At 37.2% G+C, this 22,309-nt stretch overlaps 2 protein-coding genes across 7 annotated transcripts in view; one reads left to right on the forward strand and one right to left on the reverse strand.

Annotated features, from left to right (window-relative positions):
- AIMP1 (aminoacyl tRNA synthetase complex interacting multifunctional protein 1) overlaps positions 1-19,159 on the reverse strand; it is a 31,745-nt gene extending 12,586 nt beyond the window's left edge. The window contains exons 1-4 of one of the 4 annotated variants that reach the window (XM_088056871.1): positions 19,047-19,159; positions 3,639-3,772; positions 2,811-2,924; positions 465-623 (exon numbers count right to left, since the gene is read on the reverse strand). In XM_088056871.1, coding sequence (XP_087912997.1) covers positions 465-623; positions 2,811-2,924; positions 3,639-3,747 — 382 coding nt within the window. In that variant the 5' untranslated portion in view covers positions 3,748-3,772; positions 19,047-19,159. Of the gene's footprint in view, positions 1-464; positions 624-2,810; positions 2,925-3,638; positions 3,773-4,796; positions 4,816-18,381; positions 18,593-18,865; positions 18,990-19,046 lie in introns of those variants that run through there. The other 3 variants (XM_014259122.2, XM_088056872.1, XM_014259113.2) reach the window with 3 other exon arrangements.
- A 78-nt stretch (positions 19,160-19,237) lies between these two features.
- Positions 19,238-22,309, forward strand: part of TBCK (TBC1 domain containing kinase) — an 88,511-nt gene continuing 85,439 nt past the window's right edge. The window contains exon 1 of one of the 3 annotated variants that reach the window (XM_005517498.2): positions 19,238-19,270. The gene's annotated coding sequence lies outside the window, so the exon portion shown is untranslated. Of the gene's footprint in view, positions 19,271-19,371; positions 19,538-22,309 lie in introns of those variants that run through there. The other 2 variants (XM_088056977.1, XM_088056976.1) reach the window with 2 other exon arrangements.

Consider the following 22,309-nt stretch of genomic DNA (forward strand, 5'->3'; position numbering starts at 1 on the left):
AACAACTTACAAGTCTCTGTACAGCTCACCAGAAAAATAAGAGAGACGGTGCACTATCAGAATATTCAAATTCTGAAAAACTGTGCAAGTCTAATCATAGCAGATTAACAATGATCTGCATAAGAGAATGATGGCAAAACACAGGTTTAATTTACAAGATACTCTTGCACAAAAGTACAGGTGTCCAACAGACCTGCCTTGATTTTTTTGGTGGTGATTTTTTAAATGAGGAAGTGCAGTCACATTAAACAGAATTTGGCATGTATCCCATGCACGGAAGAATCTGTAGCTTACCTGACAGCCTTCATTAGCTTCAAGTACTTAAAAGATTGATGAGCTAGCACATAACTCTTCCTCACTGTAGCTGTATGAAATCTTTTTATTTTTGTGCTCAAAATCATGCACAAGCACTTGCATAAATTAAATACCTCAACTGTCTATCAGAGATAAGAAAAGTGAAGTACCTTTTTTTTCTACTTTTTCCTTCTTTTTCTTTTCTTCATCTTCACCTTTAATTTGATCTTTGGAACCAGAAGATGCTGTAACTGCTGTAGGTTGTGGAACATCCTCTGAAAATGAAGCTGTAGAAAGGGTTGTACCAGGAGGAACTGCAACCTGCTTTACTAAAACCAAAACCACAAAAGTTAGAGGCAGTACCAGAACTTTGAACACTGACATTTTTAAGTGTACAACATAAATGAAAAAGAACTGAAAATTTTGCTTAATATACTAAACCACAACTGCTGAGTAGTGAACCACATCACAAAACACATTTCAGAACTCAATCTATATATGATTATTATGATCAATTAAAACAAAGTGTTTGACTACACATTTTTTAAATGCAAAAAAGTGCTAAATACAATAAAATATATAAGCAAACAACATCTCTTTTTGTAGTTGATTTCAACATCTAGTTATTTTTTTCTACCAATGCTGCGTTTCTCACTTGTTTAGTTTCAGTTCATAGCTACTAGCTCTTGTCATATTGGAGACTATTCCATAAATGAGTTATGCACAAAACAATTTTTATAGTGTATTCAGATCATCCCTCAACTCTTACAATTAAGAAACTGAGCCTGAATAAATCATAATTACATGATCTGCTGATTTCTCACTTCCTTTCCCTGAATTCTCCACATTACCTTCAACAGCTATTTTTAACTGCTGATAACAGAATTCTGGACATTGAACTATCAATCTTACCAGATGAAAGTATAAGAATCACCTCTCTTCTACATTTCTGCTCTTCAAGAATCTCGTCAAGGCTTTTAACCAAATAATTGCACTGAGTAAGCATCATCAGTGCTCTAGACAGTTTCATCAAGGCTCCCTTTCCCAAGAAAGGATAGATGAGATGATCTTTTGAAGTTCCTTTCAAACCAGGTTGTTTTATCATTAACGACAGATAAATCCTTCTGGTCTCACCATTACAGAATTCTCCATTCTGCATAAATGTTTTGTTTTGCATTTCAGATATTCACTAACTTTCTTGAAGAACTACACTTTGTTAGTTGATGCCCGTCCTCTTCAACATGGAAGTGATTTGCACAAATTATATTCTTATAAACAACTTTCTAAATTCATTTGAGTATGATTTTTTTTGTATCAACAACTACTTGCTTGCTAGTTGGGGAAAGTCTTTGTTTCTCAGGTTTTTGAAAAAATATCTTGTGATATTTTTGATCTTCCGTGTCCATCTAATTTCTATACTCAACTACTTAGTCCTTTCAAAGCTAACAAACGTCCATTTCCTTCAAAAGAAAAGATCTGAAATTAGTCCTACTACCACTTAGATGAACTAAATAAGATAACTAAAGGAAGATGCGCAACAAGCATTTCCTTTGCCATCTTGGACCAACATACCTTGAGACCTCTCTCAAGCACAACAAATTCTGTGAAATATCCTACTGCTGCAGACTAACAGACAACAGAGAAATATAACTAATGGTTTGGTTTAGTACGTGAAAAGGCTTTATTGGTGTCCAAAGGAGAAAAAGAATTCTCTGTATTCACAACACGTTAATCTTTTTGAAGACTCAATGTGCTTTTATACCAGTAACACATTCAGTATGGTTAAATGCTAGCATCAGATACACTGAATACTATCCTAAACAATTGACAATACTGATAGCATGGATCAATAGCAATAACTGTTGAGCGCAGAAGAAGATTTTTTTGCATTAATTTTAAAAGACAACACAGTGTATCAAACACTTCAGTTTTGGGTTTTTTTTCCTCTTCTCAATTTTAATGCGAAGTACCTAATGATGGTACAAGCCGAACAGAGCTACATAGAGGAGAGCAAAGAAAGAAGTCCAATGGAAGGCTGGTCTAAAGCATGGAATCATAAATTCAGAACACACTGTTTCTAAATTTACATTACCACAGCCTTCCTAGCAAGTCCCTGACCATCTGTACTTTGCACCATGGCTTGCTTTTTCCATAGTGATTTTTCAGTCACGCTAGATTAAATACTCAAAGTAGCAAGAAGAGTTTGACATGCAGCAATTTCTAAAGCATCACAAGGAGTCATTGTCATCAGTGCAGTTCATGGCTTATTATGAAAGGCACTGAACAAAAAAATACAAAGAACTAGTTCCATGTCTGATTAAGTTTAGTATATGGATCTGTCAGGCCTGCAGCTTATTAAAATGTTGGAATCAAATAACTAGTCATAGGCATGGAACCAGGGAAAATCCAGAATTTTTAACAGCATAGTCACAAACAGAACAATAAAAATCAAGAATTAAAATTGTTTGGTGCTAACTACATCTATGTTGTATGAGAATAGAACTTTTTTCCCCTACCTCCATTTCGAATTTCAGCCTGAATCAGTTCCTGTTTCAGCCCTTCAATTTCTTTCTTCAGTTTAGCATTTTCTACACGAAGCTTCTTCTCTTCTCGGAGAGATGCTTGCAAGACTAGAGTTGACACATTTAAAAAAAAAAACAGGTTCAGTAACTATCATTCATCACTTTGGACACAGAGGTTTGTTTTTAAAGAAAAGTTAAACATGGTGACCCAAACAGCACAAAAACTTTCAAGGAATATATAATCAGAAATACTTAGGAATTATTTTCTTTATTATTGAAATAGCCCTTTTTACAATACATACATATTCAATGTATGTATTGTATACTATCTTCTCAGTCTCCTAAACAGGATCACAAGAAAAAACTCCAAGAAACCTACAGAAAAACCTTGATGATGTTTGTAATACAGAGCACCTTCATTCACTGATACAGTTAAGTACAAAATATCAAAGCTGAAGATATGACACTCTTGAGAGAATGCCATAGTTGTGAAAAAAACACTAATAAATTCAGGATAAGGTGTAGTCTCATATTCTTTCCAACTCCTTCAGTCTCTTCAAAGAGAATCAAATTTCTGTAATTTGTGTATTAATTCTTCCACATCCATACCTCTTCTATTTCAGAAAAAGCAGCTTCAAAAAACAAAACAAAACAAAACAAACCCCCCACCACTGAAGTGGTGCTGCTATTACAAGGTTTATCTTGGAAAACTCAAAACATGCTTTAAAGGCTGACAGCACCAAATATTCTCATTTTCTCCTACATGCATTTACTGTTTTCCATCTGGTTAATGGGTTTAGTATAAGATAGGTAAATCCTTACTGGCTTTTTCCTTGAGCAGGGCAACTTGCTGCTTGAGGTACTCAATAACTTGATCGGCCTCTGCACCCTTCTGCTCCAGTCTGTTCAGCACTGCATTGTTGGCTGCCATCTTTACCAAAAAACGGGGTAAAAACCTAGACAAAAAAACAGCCTAAAATTAATGACTTCTCAGTGCAGTAACACTATTATCTCTTACCACATCAAGCAGTTCTCAAATCAGTTGCTGAATAAGAAAATTTGCTAAGTGAAAGCTGGGCTCTCACTTCCTAAAGCAAAGCCCAAACAAAATGCAATGTTAAACGGAATCTGATGTTTGACAGCTGCTTTCAAGTATTTTGGAAGAAAAGCTATTTTTCTTCCCAGCTGCAGAAAATGTGTTCCTCCTTCATGAAACAGAAAAATAAAAAAATCTAGCTTCTCAGAAAGAAAGGTATGAATACATGTGGGGGGTGGGTGGGATGAGGAAGGAATTAAAAGGGAAAAGATTGGACAGGAAAATACTGTATCCTGGGCTTAACTAAAAAAAAAAATATATATATATTGAGTGTATACCAAATTTTATTGAGACTAAGAAAATGGACTCATCCCACAAAGTTTCCAAATGTTTCTGATACATTTATTCAGAATATACTGAATACGTAGTGCTTCTGCATATATTAAGAATGTACTGTTGTTTTACTTTTAATACTCATAATTAATGAGTATTTTTAGTTATCTCAGATAAAAATAACTTTTATTACAGGCTTAGACCTTCAGAGTTATTTTAGCACCAATTCTGATTGTTCAATTTTGCATCCACTGAAATGGAAGGGCCAGCACACAGAAAACAAAGAAGCAGGCAGAAAACAAAGAAGCAGGCAACACAATAAACCAGCAAAGAGCATAAATAAATGATGTCCAACTCTTTTTTATGGTATTCATAATTTACTGATGTTTCACTAATGTTCCACAAAGTAGCTATGTCTTGTGTACACCCTTTGTTTTTTGAAAGCTACCAAATCTGGCCTACCCTCCTTCTCAGTGATATTTGTATCTAAACACAAGAGCTCAAACAGTGGCAACAGAACGCTGAGAAACAGTTACAATCACCATATCTCCAGCAGACAGTGCTTTTTCCTTCCCACCCAGTACCTAAATGAGGAAAGAATCTGTACTAACAGCTGCTGCATCTGTAAATCAAGAAAACTGGTTACAGGTGGGAAGATCTTTACAAGCATTGGTGATTTAATTCCTGTGAGGTGATTTAATTCCTGTGAATTTGTCCATGAACTGCAACAAATGAAAGAATTGGTAAGAAAATGGCAATCCAGGCACATGTATTGGCTCCTCAACTCTATCAAAATCCAAAAATGCCTATTCTCATATCAAATTGGCAGAAAACTTCCTATTTTATTCCAAGACTATTATTGTAACACTATGATCTAAATCTGGTTTTTACATACAAATGTTCCCTTTTGGGATATGCAACGAAAGTCATGCTGAAGATAAAAAAGGTTAGAAATTACTGAAAGGTGAGCAGCTACAATCACACTCATGCCAGGGTTAACATACTGCCTCTGCTGCACTCTAAAAATAAACACACATTTTATATCTGATCTTATGTTATAAATAACTCAAATCTTTACAGGAATGTATTTAAATAAATTTTAAAAAATTAATAGTAAAAAAACCTCAGAAAATGAACTACAATTATTCAGGAATAGTATATTTAAAAGGAATAGTGTATTTAAAAGGTCCCAAAGCAAAATTCACAAAGCCAGAGAGAGATGTAGTAGTCAGATGAAGCATGGGTTATCTTGCAAACATGATGCATGAGCCAACATCTTGCCTTCTTTGCAATGCAATACAATCAAAGTCTATTTTAAACACACTGTCTCACTTAAAGATAGGAGTATTATGGCCATCACACCTTCCACTCATCCACACCAGTTTTCTTTTAAAAGAAAGAAACTCTCTTGGAGCAAAGAGCAGAAAAATCTCTCCAGGACAACTAAATTAATTTTTATATTCAAATTAATGTCTGCTAACAAAAAATAATTTTGTTTTCATGGGCAGACTGAAAACACAGAGTTTCAGAAAGGAAAATGGTGATTCCAGTAAGTTACTAATTAAGATGTCAAATGGAAACAGACATAAAACTATTATGGCACAACACAGCATAATACAAAGCCTGAGATATTACTGTCTGCATACCAGTAAGATTTCTTGCAAGCTACAAATTCTCTCAGGGGAACACAGTACTAACAGTGGAAACTTTGCCAATAACAGAAATGCTACTAAAACTTCAAAGTGAATAGAATTGGTACATTTTATAGATTTTAGCCAAGTTGGCTAATGAACTGAAGATCTGGAAATGAAGTTACATGATTAAAATTTTCCCATTTGTCCAATAAATTTCTGTAAAGCTAGTATTGTAACAATAACACAAAGGAATAGGTATTTCCGATGCTAATATAAAAAGGCAACACACTGAAGTGAACTGCTGCAAGAACAAGCACAGGAACCTATACAGCAGTCATAAAACTGTATCCAAAAAATCCACATTAAGGAAAAAAAGATCCACCCTCTATTATAGAACACAAAACTCATTAAAAGTACGAGAACTGAAACAATCAAAGGTTACAGTCAATTTTCTTTTTTTTATTTTTTTAACCTTTACCCTATTTTCTTTGCCCTCTACTATCCTGTCACCCTAACACAAAAAAATTCTAAACCAATCAATTCTTATTGGTGATAATAACTGGAAAGAAAACCAGAAATAATACAGCTTAAAAACCAGATCAGAGCTCATTGCAGATACATTCCGACCTCTTTAGGAGAAAATATCCCCAAGAGCAACTAAAAGTAAAGTCACTTCATCCAATTGTGCCTAATAAGCTCCTTTCCCTTGTTTTGAAAGACAGGTATGGCATAGTTACATTCAGACATTCTGGAAAAGTCCTCCTGAAGTCCTCCTGCTTGCTTTGCTAAGGGAAACTGTTTTATCTCAGAACTCTGGGGATTGCTGTTATTTGCAAGACACTCAGAACCGCTCCAAAACACATTTGCTCCATTTAATGAAATTCAGTCTTGAAATGAAAGATTCAAGCTGAATAGTTATTCATTAGATTACACATCAACACATGAGAGCTCTTTAATTTCTCATCATTCTACCTGCTGATTAAGAGAGTTTGTCCATCTCTTTTTAAACTGAAAACACTGCCTGCTGCCATCTTCTAAGTAGCTACAGTACCCTCACAGGAGAAAACAGGCACTATCTTACTTCGTTGCTCAAAAACAAGTAGTGCAGAAGTGTCCCCAAAGTGGCAAACTCTCTATAATAAATCAAGACTTCTCATATAGTACAAATTACCCCCAAATTTTAACGTTTTGCAAATACTTTATCAACATTGGCCTCAACCTTAGAATATATCCAGATCAAAAACTGAACACACAAAAGACACTAAAAACGTAAACCTGGTTGTAGCTTATTCGTTACTTGTTAAAAGCAAGAAAAAGCCAAAATCCCTATAAAATTAATGACAAAATTTAAAACTTAAAACTCTAAAATTAGTTTTGGAATCTATCCATAGTCTGAACATGGAACCAATTACTTTCCAGTATTGGAAAAGCAACTATTAAACAGAAAAAACAAATCCACAAACAAACAAGCAAAATAAAAAGCAACACCTGAAACTGGAAAATAACTGACTCCTAAAGCCTAAAACAATTAGCTCTGAGCATTCCTTATTCCAGCTGGAAATTTTAAAAAGCTCAGGACTTTGAAGCTCTCAGCTTTTGCTTGAACTGCTTTGCTAAATATCAACACACAAAGTAAGATTACAACTGCAGGAGATCTAACCACAAGTGCCTCCTTCTTCTCTCTTCCTCTCCCACATCCATGTTAATTCCTTCACAATAAGAGGGTAAACTTTGACAGCCCACCACAGCTGGACAGCATTCTCCTCTGCATGGAGCTTTGCTCTCACCCATCGCTGCTCTTTGCTCTGTGCTTGCCATGGAGGAATCAAGTCTTCCTACAGGAAAGCTAATTCTATTCAAATTCTATTCATCTTTAGCAAAGAGCAGGTAACAACCACACAGTGGCCAAGGTGGTGCTCTCTGTGAGGCATATGTTTATGGTAATGGCACTCATTATGCTCATATGGCATATGTTAATGAGTGACTGCCAGGCAAGACCTAAGATTTCCTTTTCTCATTAGAGGAAAATATGAAGATCTGCAAAGAGACATTCTGGCTTTTCAACTGAGATGGTCCGTTCAAATTAAATAGAACCAGTGGCTTATTCTAAAGGTTATCAACACCACAAAGGTAATTTCTCCAATGCTAATTAAAGCTCAATAATTTAAACTATATTAAAGTACTTGATGTTAAATCCTCTTCCTAAGCTTTTGGTCTTAAATCCTAAGCAGATCTCAAATTAAACTTTTTTTTCTTCCTTTGTAGGAATGTGGCCAACTTGTATAGCAAAGTACTCTACTTTCTGCAAAAGACCAAGTACAAACAATCACTTTGTTTCTGCAAGAGGTGCGTTCAAAGCCTTCTATCTGAGCATCTTTTCTGAGTATGGTCAGACAATCTTACAAAAAACCATAAACAGAATGTGCCAGATTCTGCTCTCCTGTGCTTTGCACTTCTATGAGCTATGAGGATACAGGGAACCAGATTTGAGGATCTCACATCACACCTTTTTATTCTGCAAGGTAAGGAACAACGGTTAGCAGATCAAAACAGAAGAAAGCAGATCAGAAGTATGTTTTCTTTAGCTGAACCAAAGTATCACTGCAACTAGGCAACTGTTGTAACTCATCCCACCTTTTCTTATCTTGGAGAACTGAGATCCACGCTTTATAAATCAATCCTTTCTTAAAGGTTTCTCCTAACTTTGATAAATTGTTCTAGGCCTGATCTTGTCAACATCTTTGACTAAGATTTAGAATACCTAATTTGATGATTTCACATTTTTGGTAGTAAAATTTAAGGTCTAGCTTTCAAACCTCTGAAAATTTAAACTATATAAAAAAAAAAAAAAATCCAAGCCAAAACAGAGGAGAGCTACAATTAATTAGTTTAGAGATCTAATCTTAGTTTTGACTTGGTCATCCCCAAGTAACTCACTCTAAGTAATGCAAAGAAAATCAGCTGCAGTTCCCCATTTGTCTTAGGCAAGCAATGGCCTGAAACACTTTGTTACAAATTTTCAATTAAACAGTTCTGTTGCTAGGACATTCTGGAAATAACATACAGTTAGCAAGTTTTGTGCATTTATACCCATCACTACCACAAAAGGTTGGGTATTTCACTGGCTTTATACCTCTTATACATTGTAAAACACAATCATGGCTTTTATACCCATATATCCCTCCTCAGGAAATTAAGTTCCAAAAGATCATGTAATTCCAGACTTTAACAGACAGAAAATAATCAGGTTTTCCACAGTTTTATGTGTGGGAAAATATAATTCCTCAATAAAAAAAAAATCCTCAAATAAAAAAAAAAAATCCTCAATCAAGAAAAAGGTCAAATATGGAGCTGTTCACAAACAGTTTCAAAAAATGTGCCTTTTAAACCCATATACAAATAGGCAAAGGTATCAATAATGAACAATATAACGCTGAGAAAAAACCAAAAGAATTTTAAGTATTAGGTACTTCTGCATTGCATTACTATCAAATCCATCGTTTCCTTGCTATAATGGAGAAAAAAAAAGACATAGTGCACCTACACTTAAATACCATTTTAAGCACACTTGAGGCATGCACATGTCAGTGAAGATTTAACTACCAGCTCATCTCTCTTTCAGAATTAAGTTTATTGTTAGTTCTGTATCGGAAGAATGTATGTTTCCTGAACGGCACAAAGTTCACACATCTAAAAATACTATCCAAGACCTTAAGCAAATACATGTAAGTATTCAAAACTAAATAAAAAAAAAATAAACTAGCCAAACAATCCACAAAACAAAACGACCCATATAAAACATACTAACAAAAATCACCCCCAAAAGGAACAAAAACAACCCATGAAAAAAAATTAAAAAGGTAAAAAAAACCCAACAAAACAACCCTTAAATCCCCAAACCCAAACCACAACTGGTTTGTTGTTTTTCTCTTTTTCAAAATTTGTGCAGTATTGGTAGATTGCAGCATAAGAAGTTAAATCTAGAAATTATCAAATGAATTATCATGGAACCTGATTTTTGACTCTCAGTACTAGACCAGTGATTCCCTGCCAGGCGTTAGAGATTTGGGCACTATAAAAGATCAAATGAAATTTTAACTACTGCCCTGGTATTTTTCTAAAAAAAGAATGTTGTTTTAATATAAACAAAATTTAATTGCAGCCTACAATATTAAGAGAGTGTTACAAAGTATGGCAGCACAGCTTTAGAGACTCATAATTGCAGATCAGATCTTGTCTTCCTTTCTCCCCAAACTGTGATTGCTGTAACTGGGTCTGTCAACAGACAAACAACTTGTTTTGTTTTTGTTCTTTTAGCTCTTAAATACAATTCATTACGTATTCCCTATCTATAAGCTTCCGTGTAGTCACAATTGAAAGGAATTCCCCAAGCACCAAATCAGGAGGCAAAATTGCACATATTTGCTGTATATTATTTCAATTCACATCTTTGTCACTGAGGAAGTCAGAATAACTGCTTTGCAGATTTTCAAACACCCAAAATGTCTAACACAGTCCATCCAAGTAGGAATGTCAGCCCTGTGGAATGATTTGCTAGCTCTGGAGACTACAGTCCAACCCTTCTGGCTGCCAGATAAATCAGGCTCAATCCCAGCTGCAGACAGGTCCTTTTAGTAGTCCTAAGAGCCTACCCCTCCCTATTTTGAAAGGCTGTAAATAGTAAAAACACAGAAAACTGAACTTTTTCGTACTGAAAAACACTGCAGCATGAAAGAGATTTTTAAACAATTGATGGAACATCACACAACAAAAGGCCCATACACTGGTACCAATTTTGAGGAAACAGAAGTTACTTAGTAATGTACTATTTTTAAACGTGAAGACAAGTCTGCCTTGAAAGGGAATGATATACCAAAGTTACAAGCAAGTTGTAGCATTAATAAGACAGTCAAAAAGCAAACCTATGTAAGGAAATGAATGAGGAAGGCATACAATACAACATATACAGTAGAAGCATGAAATTGACTGGCCTAATTTGCATTAAAATGGATGTCTTGGATTGATATGGTAGAGATCATCAGAAACTCAATAGTCAGAAGTAAAAATCATTTTAGTATTTCATTCAATTTGCATTTCAAGACTTTAGGTGATGCCACATTGTATTTATTAACTGCATCATACCTTAACATGCTCCAGCTGCAACACTCAAAAGGTTAAGAATACTTGCAGCTTCCTTCACATCCCTGATGTAAACTTGTGCTAAATGTCTGTTCAGGGAGAAGTTTCTACTAATGCGTGCCTCAGTCCAATTCTGAATGAGCTTTGTGTTCTTTCCCACCTCTGAGCAGACACTCCAAGGACTAAACAAAGTAAAGACATGATCACCCTTAAGGCGTCCTGTCCAGGTTAAGACAGCAGTCAAGCATTTGGATGTGGTCTGTAACAAAATTTACATCTTCATTTATTAATCTGAGCAATCTGCCTGGTAATTGAATAACCAAGGATGGCTCACAACACAGCTCAAGAAAAGTAATTTCTTTTCTTTTTGACTGAAGTCTCACCAGGTTCCACACCCACTGCATCTGCCAGGTCCCTGCAAGTGCCGTAGAGATTCATCTGGCTGTGCTTTGTAGCACAGGCTGCAGTTTAAGTAGCAGATCGTATGCCAAAACAGTTGGACAGCCTTATGTATTTCTCAGCAATGTTTATCTTTTGAATCCCACTGCATTAATATATTAATAATACTATCAAAAGCTTTCAGTAAATGATCACCACATGCACCAAGAAATTCCCCAAATAAATTCTGTGATGGAAAAGATGCAACACCCACAACACGCTGCCTCATTTCTGACTGTAATTACCGATTTCCAAACCCAAAATACATACAGGTCTTTGGAACAGAAAGCTTACATCAAAAACTGACAATATTTTTTGCTCATTTTGTTTTTCTTTCATTTTGTTACATTTTTTCTGGTTATATATAGATGTGTGTGCATATACAAATAAATATATATATATTAAAAAGTATTTGCTAATCACGTCTCAAAGTATCCTCATAAAACTTCCCTGACAGGTGATGAACTTTACAATTACAGACAGACACATATGCCTATAAATTCAGAAATTTAAGAGGGCTCAGCTACATCTGGACAAGTCTGCAAGGTCAGCATATGCCACAGGAACTCAAAGAATCTGTACTGTGGTTCACCCTCTAGGGTTTTACTGGGAAAGTAAAGTGAAAGCTTTAGATTACTGTTGTAACTACAGAGTAAACTAGTCATAAATCAGAGAGAAGAATCAGAACTGCACTGAAATCTCCCTGTTGATGCCAAGTAGAACATTTTCTTAGGCATTTTATTGATTTTTGTAACTTTAGCCTGAAAAAAGTGAACATTAACACTCCTTCCTTAATTTAAAGCAAGTACAGCAGTTACAGAAAGGTAAAGAAATAAAACTGTTTATACTCTCTCCCTAAGAGAAGTCGCAGTTGAGAACAAAGATATATTTTTAAAATATCTCCCAAAATATGGTATTTTTCTTTTAGGTCTGTCACAGCAGTAAGGAAAAAAACCCTTGTCAAAAACCTCAGCTGCTAAAACACTTCAAAAATATTTTTTCCTTAGAAACTTGAAGTTTGGGAATAAGAATATCATTAAACAATGTATTTTATGTCTGCAATAGTCTGCAAAATAATGGTATTGGTTAGGTAGTTCACAGGAATATTGATCCCCACCACTCCATTTCAGTTCCTAATGCTCTTAATATCTGAAACCTGTCTGCTAGTTATCTTACATAGTCCAAGTGTGTTAAAAAAGAATCTTGAAACTTACTATTTTTACATTATTATCAGCTTTTCTACATGTAAAAGTAGTATCTTGTAGCACAGCTAAAGAAAAACAGGATTTAACCATTCAATTAAAACACATAATGGTTAAAAATAACCATTATTTACTCACAAAAGCAGTGAGCAGACCTCATGCAGATGTATTTCGAAAGAATCACTGTCCTCTAACTTCAGACACATTAGCAGCTGCAGGTATTTACTGAGGCAGAAACTTTAGGTGTCCTTCATGTGGGCCAAACAAATACTTGAAGAAAAACCTGAAAATGTGCACCTTTGTGTGCATGTCTGCGTGTAACCAATGCAAGAATAATGTCAAACATCTTTTAATGGGGAGCAACAAAGCTGTCAAACAAAATTTTCAGGGTAAGAGCAGTCCTTGATGAACTTTGACCCTGCAGCTGCAGCACCTTATTTACACAGAAAAAAACCCCCTCCCCCACACATCACAAATAATTGTACTTTCCAATGCTGAATTGACTTACATAATAGAATAGGATGATATTTTAATTAAAACCTATAAAGATACCAACTAACCCTGTGCAGAGAAAATTATTTATTCACCTGTGGAATGAAAAGTCTAAATGAACTTTTGTATCTAAAGTGGGCTGACAACTAATCCTCGGCAGCCAGAAGCAGTTTCATGTCACTTCAAAACCACGTGCCAGCAGTATCTACCACTTCTTTGTAGTTGTATGCAATGAAAAGCACTTGGGGTTCACAGCTTTTAAGACTTCTAGGATGAAAATTATTTCCTCTCTTTTAATGCTGATCTACGCAGCGGGGGAAAAAAAAATTCACAAAAGCAAACAAACTCCCTGTGCACTCATCTTGGATGTTGAGAGGGCTGATGTCAGCTATTAAGACTGATAGTCTCTGACAGAAGAATCCTCCAAACAGCTTTTGGGGAATAGCCATTTTTCATTTATGGATTCAAACTATAGAAACAAAAGAAATTTTAAGACAAGTCAGCTAACTCTAATTTTGCTGTGTTCCAAATCCTTCTATTAAATATCCAATCATTTTTAAACAATTATTTTCAACTGACATATATCAGTTTAATGTCTTCAAAAGTTCTAATTTGTGGGTAAGTTTTCAGCAAAATGCAAAGGAAAATAAAAGATCTGTGTGTGCCTCATTCTTATCACAAGCATTATTTTATAGAGGGTCACTTGGATGTGAAATCACTTACCCACTGTGATGCAGCAAGCATAACTGAACCCCTAAGAAAAGATTAATTTCCCTGGGGTACAATTCAGTGTCATATCCTAGTTGGCAACAGCAACTTCCTTAGTGTGCAACTGTTACCAATTATTAGAGCTCTTGACACAGAAGGTTTCAAGCCTTACAGTAGGACTAGCACAGATGTGAACTTAGGGCCTTGCCTCCAGAGCAGCTGCCAGCAAGCCAAATGCAATGCCTCTCGCATGCCATGCACCAGCCCCTGCACTCCTGGGGGAACAGCAGTCCCCAGCTGCCCCGGACAAATGAGCTGCTGAAATGATCTGTCCACTTATCTTGAGAGTCTGAAACAAGACGCCACTACAAAGCTGTACATTAAACTGTAACTGAGAAACACTCTGGGATAGAAATCAAATCCAATAGCCATGGATAGTTTCTGAGAGAGGGCCCTGAAGTCACAGACTAAGCTTTACACTATTAATTCGTACTCAGCTATGTTGGGAAAGCTCCTGATGAGAAGGAAATGGAAATAGAAGTCTTCCATAATAGGTAGTTTTATGCCAAAAAGATTGAAACAAATGACCTCAAGAAGACATGTCCTAACTTGAGGCAATTTTTGATGATGTTTAATGCATTACCAGCTGCCAGGAATTCAATTTTCCCCTAATCCAGAATAGAATCTCTGTCAGCATTTCAGAATTCTGAGGAAAGAATGAGTTCTACATGGATGGCTTTTAGCAAATGATGATTAAATACAGTACCTGTTGCTTTCTAATATGAATGCTAGTCTTCTCTCTCTACAGTTCTGGAAGTCAAAGAGCAGTTTCTAGGCTGTTAATTTATATAAAGTGGCATAAGAACTTAAGAACTGAGGGTGGTGAGGCACTGGTTGAGTTTGCCCAGAGGTCTGCATCATAAGCAACCGTTCCCTACAACAGGAATCTCGCACACTGAACTTTGTAATCAAGACTGACAGCAATTGCCATGCCTAAAACCAGTTACAATTGCTCAGAAATTTCTAACTGTATTGAACTTAAAAGCATCTGCTAGAAGCAGAGAGCATGCTCAAGCAAGGAACTTTTCCTATTTAAATGTAAATATGGATGTTTGGAAAGTTTAGGACTACTCAAATGGACATGGTGACAATCTCAAAACATTTGGAGCCATCATGCAACCTAAGCAAACTAGCACATTTTTATTATGCTTAAACAACCACTTTCTCTTGTTTATCTATCAAATCTATTCAACTGACTGGAACCACAGGGGCTGTATTTTCAGGAAGAAAATACGTTCTTTCAGTATGTTTCATGCTTGTTATGGACTTCACTGTTAGAAAATTTTATGGCTCAAAAAGCATAAAGGCACTGACACAATCAACTGACACAAATCTACACCACAAAAACTACAGAGAACAACTTCTCACCTGGGAGTCTATTACCCTGCCACACCTGTCTGCTCCAGCCTAAAGAAAATAAGTTCAACTTCTAATTTCTCTAGAAAGCAAGTGTGAGGGACAGCATGGAATAAGGGAGAAGCAAGTCAGGAATGGCCTGACCAGCCAAATTTTATTTTAGGTAAACTGCCTCAGCTGCTCAAGAGGCTGCCCAACCAATACTCATGTTGAACTCATACATACTCAAGACCCCCTACAACTGGCACAGAGATTTGCCTTTGTTCAGATTCCCTTTCCTGTCTCTCAACTTTTTCAAGACACTTCAAAGAAGATCAAAAAGCTTGAAAGAAGTGCAGTTGTTTAGTCTACAGAAGAGAAGATAAATGGGAGACTTGGTCTTGTTCTTCAAAGACAAAGCAAGTTGGTACGAGAATGGGACTAAACTGTTCACCAGGTCTGATGCAGACATGAAAAAGAAAGCAAGATTTAAGTTTTGGAAAATTTTCAAATAAGAGTAATAGACAGAACAGGCTGCTTTTGGAGGCTGTGGAATATCCATCACTGTAAGGTTTTAAAAACAGGCTAGGCAAACATCTGTCAGAAGTGATTAAGTTACAGTAGATGAGAAGATCTTTTGCTCCTCTTCTGCTAAGGTCTTTTTGTTACAGCCAGTGTTACAAACCCAATCACATTTCTTTCCTTTATATGCCTGTGTTTTATTTTATTTATTTTAACTTAAAAAACGATGCAGTAAAACCTGCCCTTCTGTGACATTTCCACATATGCAAGTGTCTTTATTTGGGACAACATGATAGACATCAAAGATTTGTTAAGTGTGAAAGCAGGATAAAGAAACCACCTGTGAAGTGAAATACCAATGAATTAAATTTACACTCACTCCGAGTTAATTGACCTCTAACATCATAATGCAGACAGCACTGCAGTTTGTTGTCCTCCAAGAGAAAAAACTGTTCAACTGACTACTTACTGATCTGCAGTCCCTTCAAGATTTTCCTTAACGGATTTTTTTTTTTAAGAAAGCACTTTTCCCCAAACACAAATAAATATTAAATTATATATTACAAAATATTAATAGAAAAAAAAGACAGCAGAAGGCTGCTTTGATAGGTATCCAAATCTTTTTTTAAACCATATTAAATTATGAGTGAGAATGGCTTCCATCACACTGGAGGAAAAAAAAAGCCATTGGAGACCTTTTTCCTCCCCCTGTTGTTTAATACTAATGTAACCAAGGAAATGAAAAATAAACCTTGATTTCCCCAGCATGACAGGCAATCTAACAGCAGAAATGTTTCTTGGTAAAGGTAAGAACCATGTAGGTAACTGTTCAGAAGAACACAAGGGTTTCTGGGGGACTGCTGGACTGACATCATGTAACTCATACCACTACAAGAAAGAAGAGTTGCTGTTTGCTTTGCTCACATCTGACGCTCCTACCAGCTGCCCTCTGTGCTGACTCCTCACTTTTGTCTATGCTGGCTAGCATTTGACCTTTTTTAGGTTTTAAGTAACACTCTCTTAGAAGATACAAACCTGAATTAATAGCTGTGACATAAAACAATCAGATCATAATCAGGAAAGTTAAAAAACATCATAATATTTTGGAGGACAGTACCAGATTTGTCCTTCTGCACACCTGACCAACCCTCCTAATAACAACTGTTTTACATTATTTTTATTATATAGGTATTTCCCAAGTATGTTCATGGAGACTTGTAAAGCAGGTTAACTTGCCACTATTAAATTCTAAATTATAAAATACTAAATTAGAGTTACAATATCAAAGCTATATAATCAAACCTTTCTGCATTAAACTTATTTTTCAGATTGTTTTCCCGCTCAAATATGCTTAATTATCAGAATCATTAAGTTTTCAAGGCTCTAGGCAACTCAAGCCCTAGTATTCCAATCTGATGGACTATTTTAAGATCTGCAGAATGTTTTTTTAGCAAATATCCTTCTTCATTCAATACCATTTTCTTCAGACAATCCACTGTTTTCAGTGTGGAGAATGAGAAGTTGTTTCCTTCTCTCTTTACATTTAAAGGTGTAAAAGAAACAAAGATACCTAGAGCAATGTATGGAAAATCTGCATAAAGTTATAACAGGAAAGAGACATTATAGAGCACAAATTTGCTGAAACTAGTTTTAAGAATAATTTCTGCCCTCAACATCTTGCACCTTCAGGATTTAGTGTCACTAAAACATAAGCAATAACCCTTGAGACTACCTAAAAATATACAACACTGCTCCCCTGCAAAAACAAAGTCTAAAACCCCCACTTTACCAGCCATTTGTCAAAGTTCTTTCTGTTAGTAATTTCTAATACCTTTTAGCAACATCCAGTATTAAAAATTCAGGTTTCAGACTTTGGTTTTGCTTAATTTTATAGAATTTGGTTGTCCTTTCCATCAAGTATGCCAAAGGACGTAATAAAATTTAAAAGTGACTAGCGGATAACATAATGAGTGAATGGTAAGGACACACCAAACCAGAAGGTTCCATTTAATCCCTACTGCATCACCTTACTGCAGATTTCATGTGTCTTGAAACTCAGAACTATCTGTGAAAAGCAATGACTTCACTTAAAAGTCTCTGAGTTAAACAGAAAAAGCAAGAAATGCAAGTATTACTCAGTTTGCAGTAGTATTGCCTTTATTTTGCCAGCTGCTAAACCCAGCTCAAAACCACTTATTGATGAGCCTCAGGTACAGCACTATCTGATACACACAGTACTCATATATATGGGTTTAATACTGATAGATACCCATTATATATGGTGCTTCAGGAATGTTGCCATATGCTGGGGGGCTGTGGACTGGCAACATAACCATAAACTCATCCCTGACAATCCAATGCATGCATCCCTGTGCAGAACATGTGCTGCATGTTAAACCTTGCATCCCTACTGAGCATGGACCAAATACTGGGTTATACTCTGTTGTTCACTCCAGGCTATTCTAAAGCATAAGGAACGTTATGCAATTAACCAAAAGCGAGGCAGCATCTACGTTTCCTTTAGTAACAGCAAACGTCACTAGGTACTGTGTGCATGTACTTTCCAGGCTAGTATAGCATATCTTCTTGCACAGCCCTACACCGCTTCCAAACCCTCATCCCAGTGACAGGACTGAATGAAGGACCACAACCACTTTGAGACGAACCACTTCACGTGCGGCCTCCAGGCAAAGCGCGGGATCCGAATTTGCAACGCCGCCCTACAGCTAGAACACACGTCGAGCCCTGCCATAAAATCCCTGCTGTGAATGGAAGCAGGACCGTAACGCCGCTTCCTGCGGCTCTGACTCTGACCCTGACCCTGCCCCTCCGCCGCACGGTACTCCCTCAGGAGGGCGGCCTCCCTACGACCACCGCCACGGGGCACCCCCACTCCACCTGACCCACACTGTGCTGGGCTGGAGACTCGCAGCAAATTAGCAGGAGCGAATTAGCGGGGCCCCGCCTGGCTCCCACCCCAAGGAGGTCGGCCCGGCCCGGCCCGGCCTGCTGGGCAGCCCCAGGGCACCCATGGCGCCGCTCCCCAGCGGCTGGCGAGGGAGCACCGAGGCGAGGCCCGGTGGGGGCACCGAGAGCGCGGAGAGGGCAGAGCCCGCCCGGCTGAGCCCGCGGCCCCGCCGGGGCACTCACATGAACCGAGGAGCCTCCGCCGCTGCCCGCACGGGGAAGAAGGACCCGCTCTCGGGGCTGCTCCAGCGAGCGCCTGACGTTTGCAAAGTGGCGCCCTGGAACGCGTCGCTCCCCCAGGAAGCTCACGGCTTAGGCGCCCAACGAGTCGTTCCCCGAGTACTGGCAGAGCACGCACACACACCTGGGGAATGGTGTTAAACTCTCTCTCTCTTTTTCTCTTTTTTTGTTTGTTTGTTTGCTTGTGTTGGGTTTTCTGTTGTGTTTTTTTAATAACCCGGAAAAAATGGGAAGCTCAGGCATTGTGTAAGTCGCCCCTGTGGCCCTACAGCGAGCGGCTGGCGGGGAGCAGTGACGTCACTGGGGCGGGGTGGGGCCGTCGCGGCGGGGGCGGTGGCGCTGGCGCAGGTACCGCGGGAGCCTTTGGCTTACCTCCTTCCCGTCCCTCTGCCTGGCCCCTTCATGTCCTTCCATCCTTGTCCTCAGCCCCTTCCCCCATCCCTGTCCTCTTCCCCATCCCCGTTCTCCCTTTCTCATCCCCTCCCTCCATTCCCACCCCCTTCCCCCTTCCCTGTCCCCATCCCTTGCCCCAGGGGCTCTCCGGCCAGCGAGTCTGTAGCAGCGCAGGGGTGATCAGGGTCCCCCAGCATTTCTGTGAGTCATTCAGAGAACCGGGTAAAAGTGATTTCTCTTGTGCCAGGTTTAGTTCCTGAGCAGACGTGTGTATTGGGTAAATCAAGTTGTAACAAGCCCCATTTTAGGTCTTTATTAGGACACTGATGTAGCAGAATTTAACTTTTCTTCAATACCTATTCTGCATCTCAATAAACTTTGTGAAATCACTCAGTTTCAGGATTTTTTTGTGGACTAGTGGCGCTAGTTAGAATTGTATATTCTATTTCAGTTATTTTATCAAATTAATAATTACTGTAGTTGTAGCAGGAATATTTTAAGACTTGAGAGCAAAGTTATTTTGTGAAAGGATTTCTTCCTATGAAATGGCACACTTTGTTTAACATACCATGATTTAATGAAAACGTGTAAGTACAGGATATTTAGGCTACCTGCTCTCCTGAAATTGCTCTTAATTGCTTTAAAAATAATTTAATAACAGTATAATTATGTTTTAATTCAGAAAAGCTGTCTTCGTTGGGTAAGGGATATTTACACCTGGGTTCTCAGGAGGCATTTAACCGAGTAGCCATTTCAAGTTATTAAAGGGGCTTTTTGCAATTATTTCTGCATGTGAATGCTTTAGGAATTTATCGATGTGTTTCATTGGATGGACCCATTCAGGTTGGTCTCTTTGTATGTGCAGTATTTGCTTCTGAGAATCAGATGTATTATGTTTTGACTTTTTTTCCTAAGGGCAAAGTTCTAAGTGTCCCTTAACTGAATCACCTCAGCACTGCTGCAGTGAAGAAGTTGTAAATGATGCTTCTAGAAAAGGCTGACTTCTGAAGAAAAAAACTTATGTTCTCTGAGAGCAGTAGATATTCGGTATTTGGAGGAGAAAATAAATTGCTCAATAGATGGAGTTCCACTTTGTATTTTATTTCTCGTTTTTGGACATCAAAGAGCTACCTAGTGCGAGATTTTCAAAATAGTGTTAGTCTGAATATTGAGCAGGAATTTCTAAAGGTCTTTTTTTTTTTCAGTTTTGCTGAGAATGTTGATGAGTGTTTTTGTGTACTATAAAGATTTCTAAGGGAGATTTGGATGAAGGTGAGGAGCTAGGGGAGGTCATTCAGGAGTCAACATAACCAATAAATTATATTTAATGTTCATAGTAAATAATATTATTATATATGTTATGTATTATAAATAAATTACAATGTTTAATATCAATAACAATATAAACAATATTTATTGGATACAATAAATTCACTTCTGGACTTCTAATCTTTATGCCAGGCACGTTTCACAGATGTGATAGACTGTCTCATATGTGGAATAAATGGTGCTTTGGAAACAGTGACTCAGTAATTTCAGATGACACTAATAAAACAAATCTTCGCTTCCTCTTCCATCCTTGCTGTTTTGGATTATCAGAATTGAATTTCCAGAATTCAGTCCCAAAATTGAATTTGCGTTAAGTGGTTCTGGTGTCAGTTTAATATAACAAACCTTTCTTCTCCTCTTCCTGTTTTCATTTCAAAGTAGCGGGGAAGTTCTGCAGGATACAATTAATTCCTTCAAATCATAAAATTAATGCAGTATGTGTCTTATCTATGTAGTAAAAGAGAGTTTGAGGTGTAAAATTGTGTGCATTGAAGTAAGTGCAGTGTGTAGTACTCTCCTGTGTTTATAGTTCTGCCAGACTTTGATGGGAAGCAAAAAAAGAAACAAAATACAAACAAGCCTCCTCAATTTAAAAATAGAGAAGAGCTTTTTTCAGATGAACTTTTAAAATATCTATAACGATTCTTTCTGAATTTAAAAATGTCAGTAAGTTACTAGAGAAATGTTGAGACTGAAGAAAATCTGTTAAAAAGCCCCATTTCATTTCAGCTGCAATATGTATCCCTTTCTGAAGGTGGTGGAAGGCTTAAGTTTGGGGTTACTTGTGTTATTTTTCAACTCGGTCTCTGGAATTTACGTAAATTGAGAATTAAGGAGAGATCAGAGTTTGTCTGTGAGGGTTGCAATTGACAGAACTGGCTGCTTTCTGTCATCAGAGAAAACTTTTACCATTGCTTTCATGGATTCTCTGTAATCAACTCTGTAGTAAGAGAATGCTTTTTATTGCCCACCTTTTACAATGCTTTATTGATTCCTTTAGGTGGGCGACAGGAAGTTACCATATCTCATATCTTGCTTTTTGCCCATCTGGTTTCCAGCCAGAGGAGGCAAGCAATGAGTGTGCAGTTGCCTACTTGAACACATTGCAGGTGCTGTAATTCCTTCTTGTAAGCCAAGTGATCTAGAGTGCAAGGAGAGTTTAATCACTTAAAATGTTTATTGAATTGATGGTATTTAACAATTCTTTTTATTGAACTTCCTTTCTAAGTGTCAGCTGATTGCAGGTACAAAATATTAGAGAAGTATTATCTAACAATATTTTTCTACAGGAAAAATGAGAACATTTTACCTCAGTAAATAAATTGTACAGTATATATTTACCTTCTTAGAGACATAAGATCTTACTATAATCTTGCTACTAGATCTTACTATAATCTTACTCCCTCTCCCCTCCACGCTGATCATAATAACATAGTTTTCTTTTAGAGCAAGCATTAGAGGACTGTTGTGCCAAGGAAGATTATAATTGAATCTGTAAACTAAGCTATTTTTTCTAAATGTTTAGTATATATATTCTTTCTGATGTTGAGTAGTTTATTTGGCAGACTTGATGTTTTTACAGGAATGGAGGCTCTTATTATTAATACGTAGTTAAGGGTTTCCAATTGGAACCTGCTGCATGCCAATAAATCTTTGTGCTTGCAC

Source organism: Pseudopodoces humilis, chromosome 6 (assembly GCF_049639895.1).
Source record: "Pseudopodoces humilis isolate 2021_Gansu_Grassland_sample_001 chromosome 6, ASM4963989v1, whole genome shotgun sequence".
NCBI classification, from domain to species: Eukaryota; Metazoa; Chordata; class Aves; order Passeriformes; family Paridae; genus Pseudopodoces; species Pseudopodoces humilis.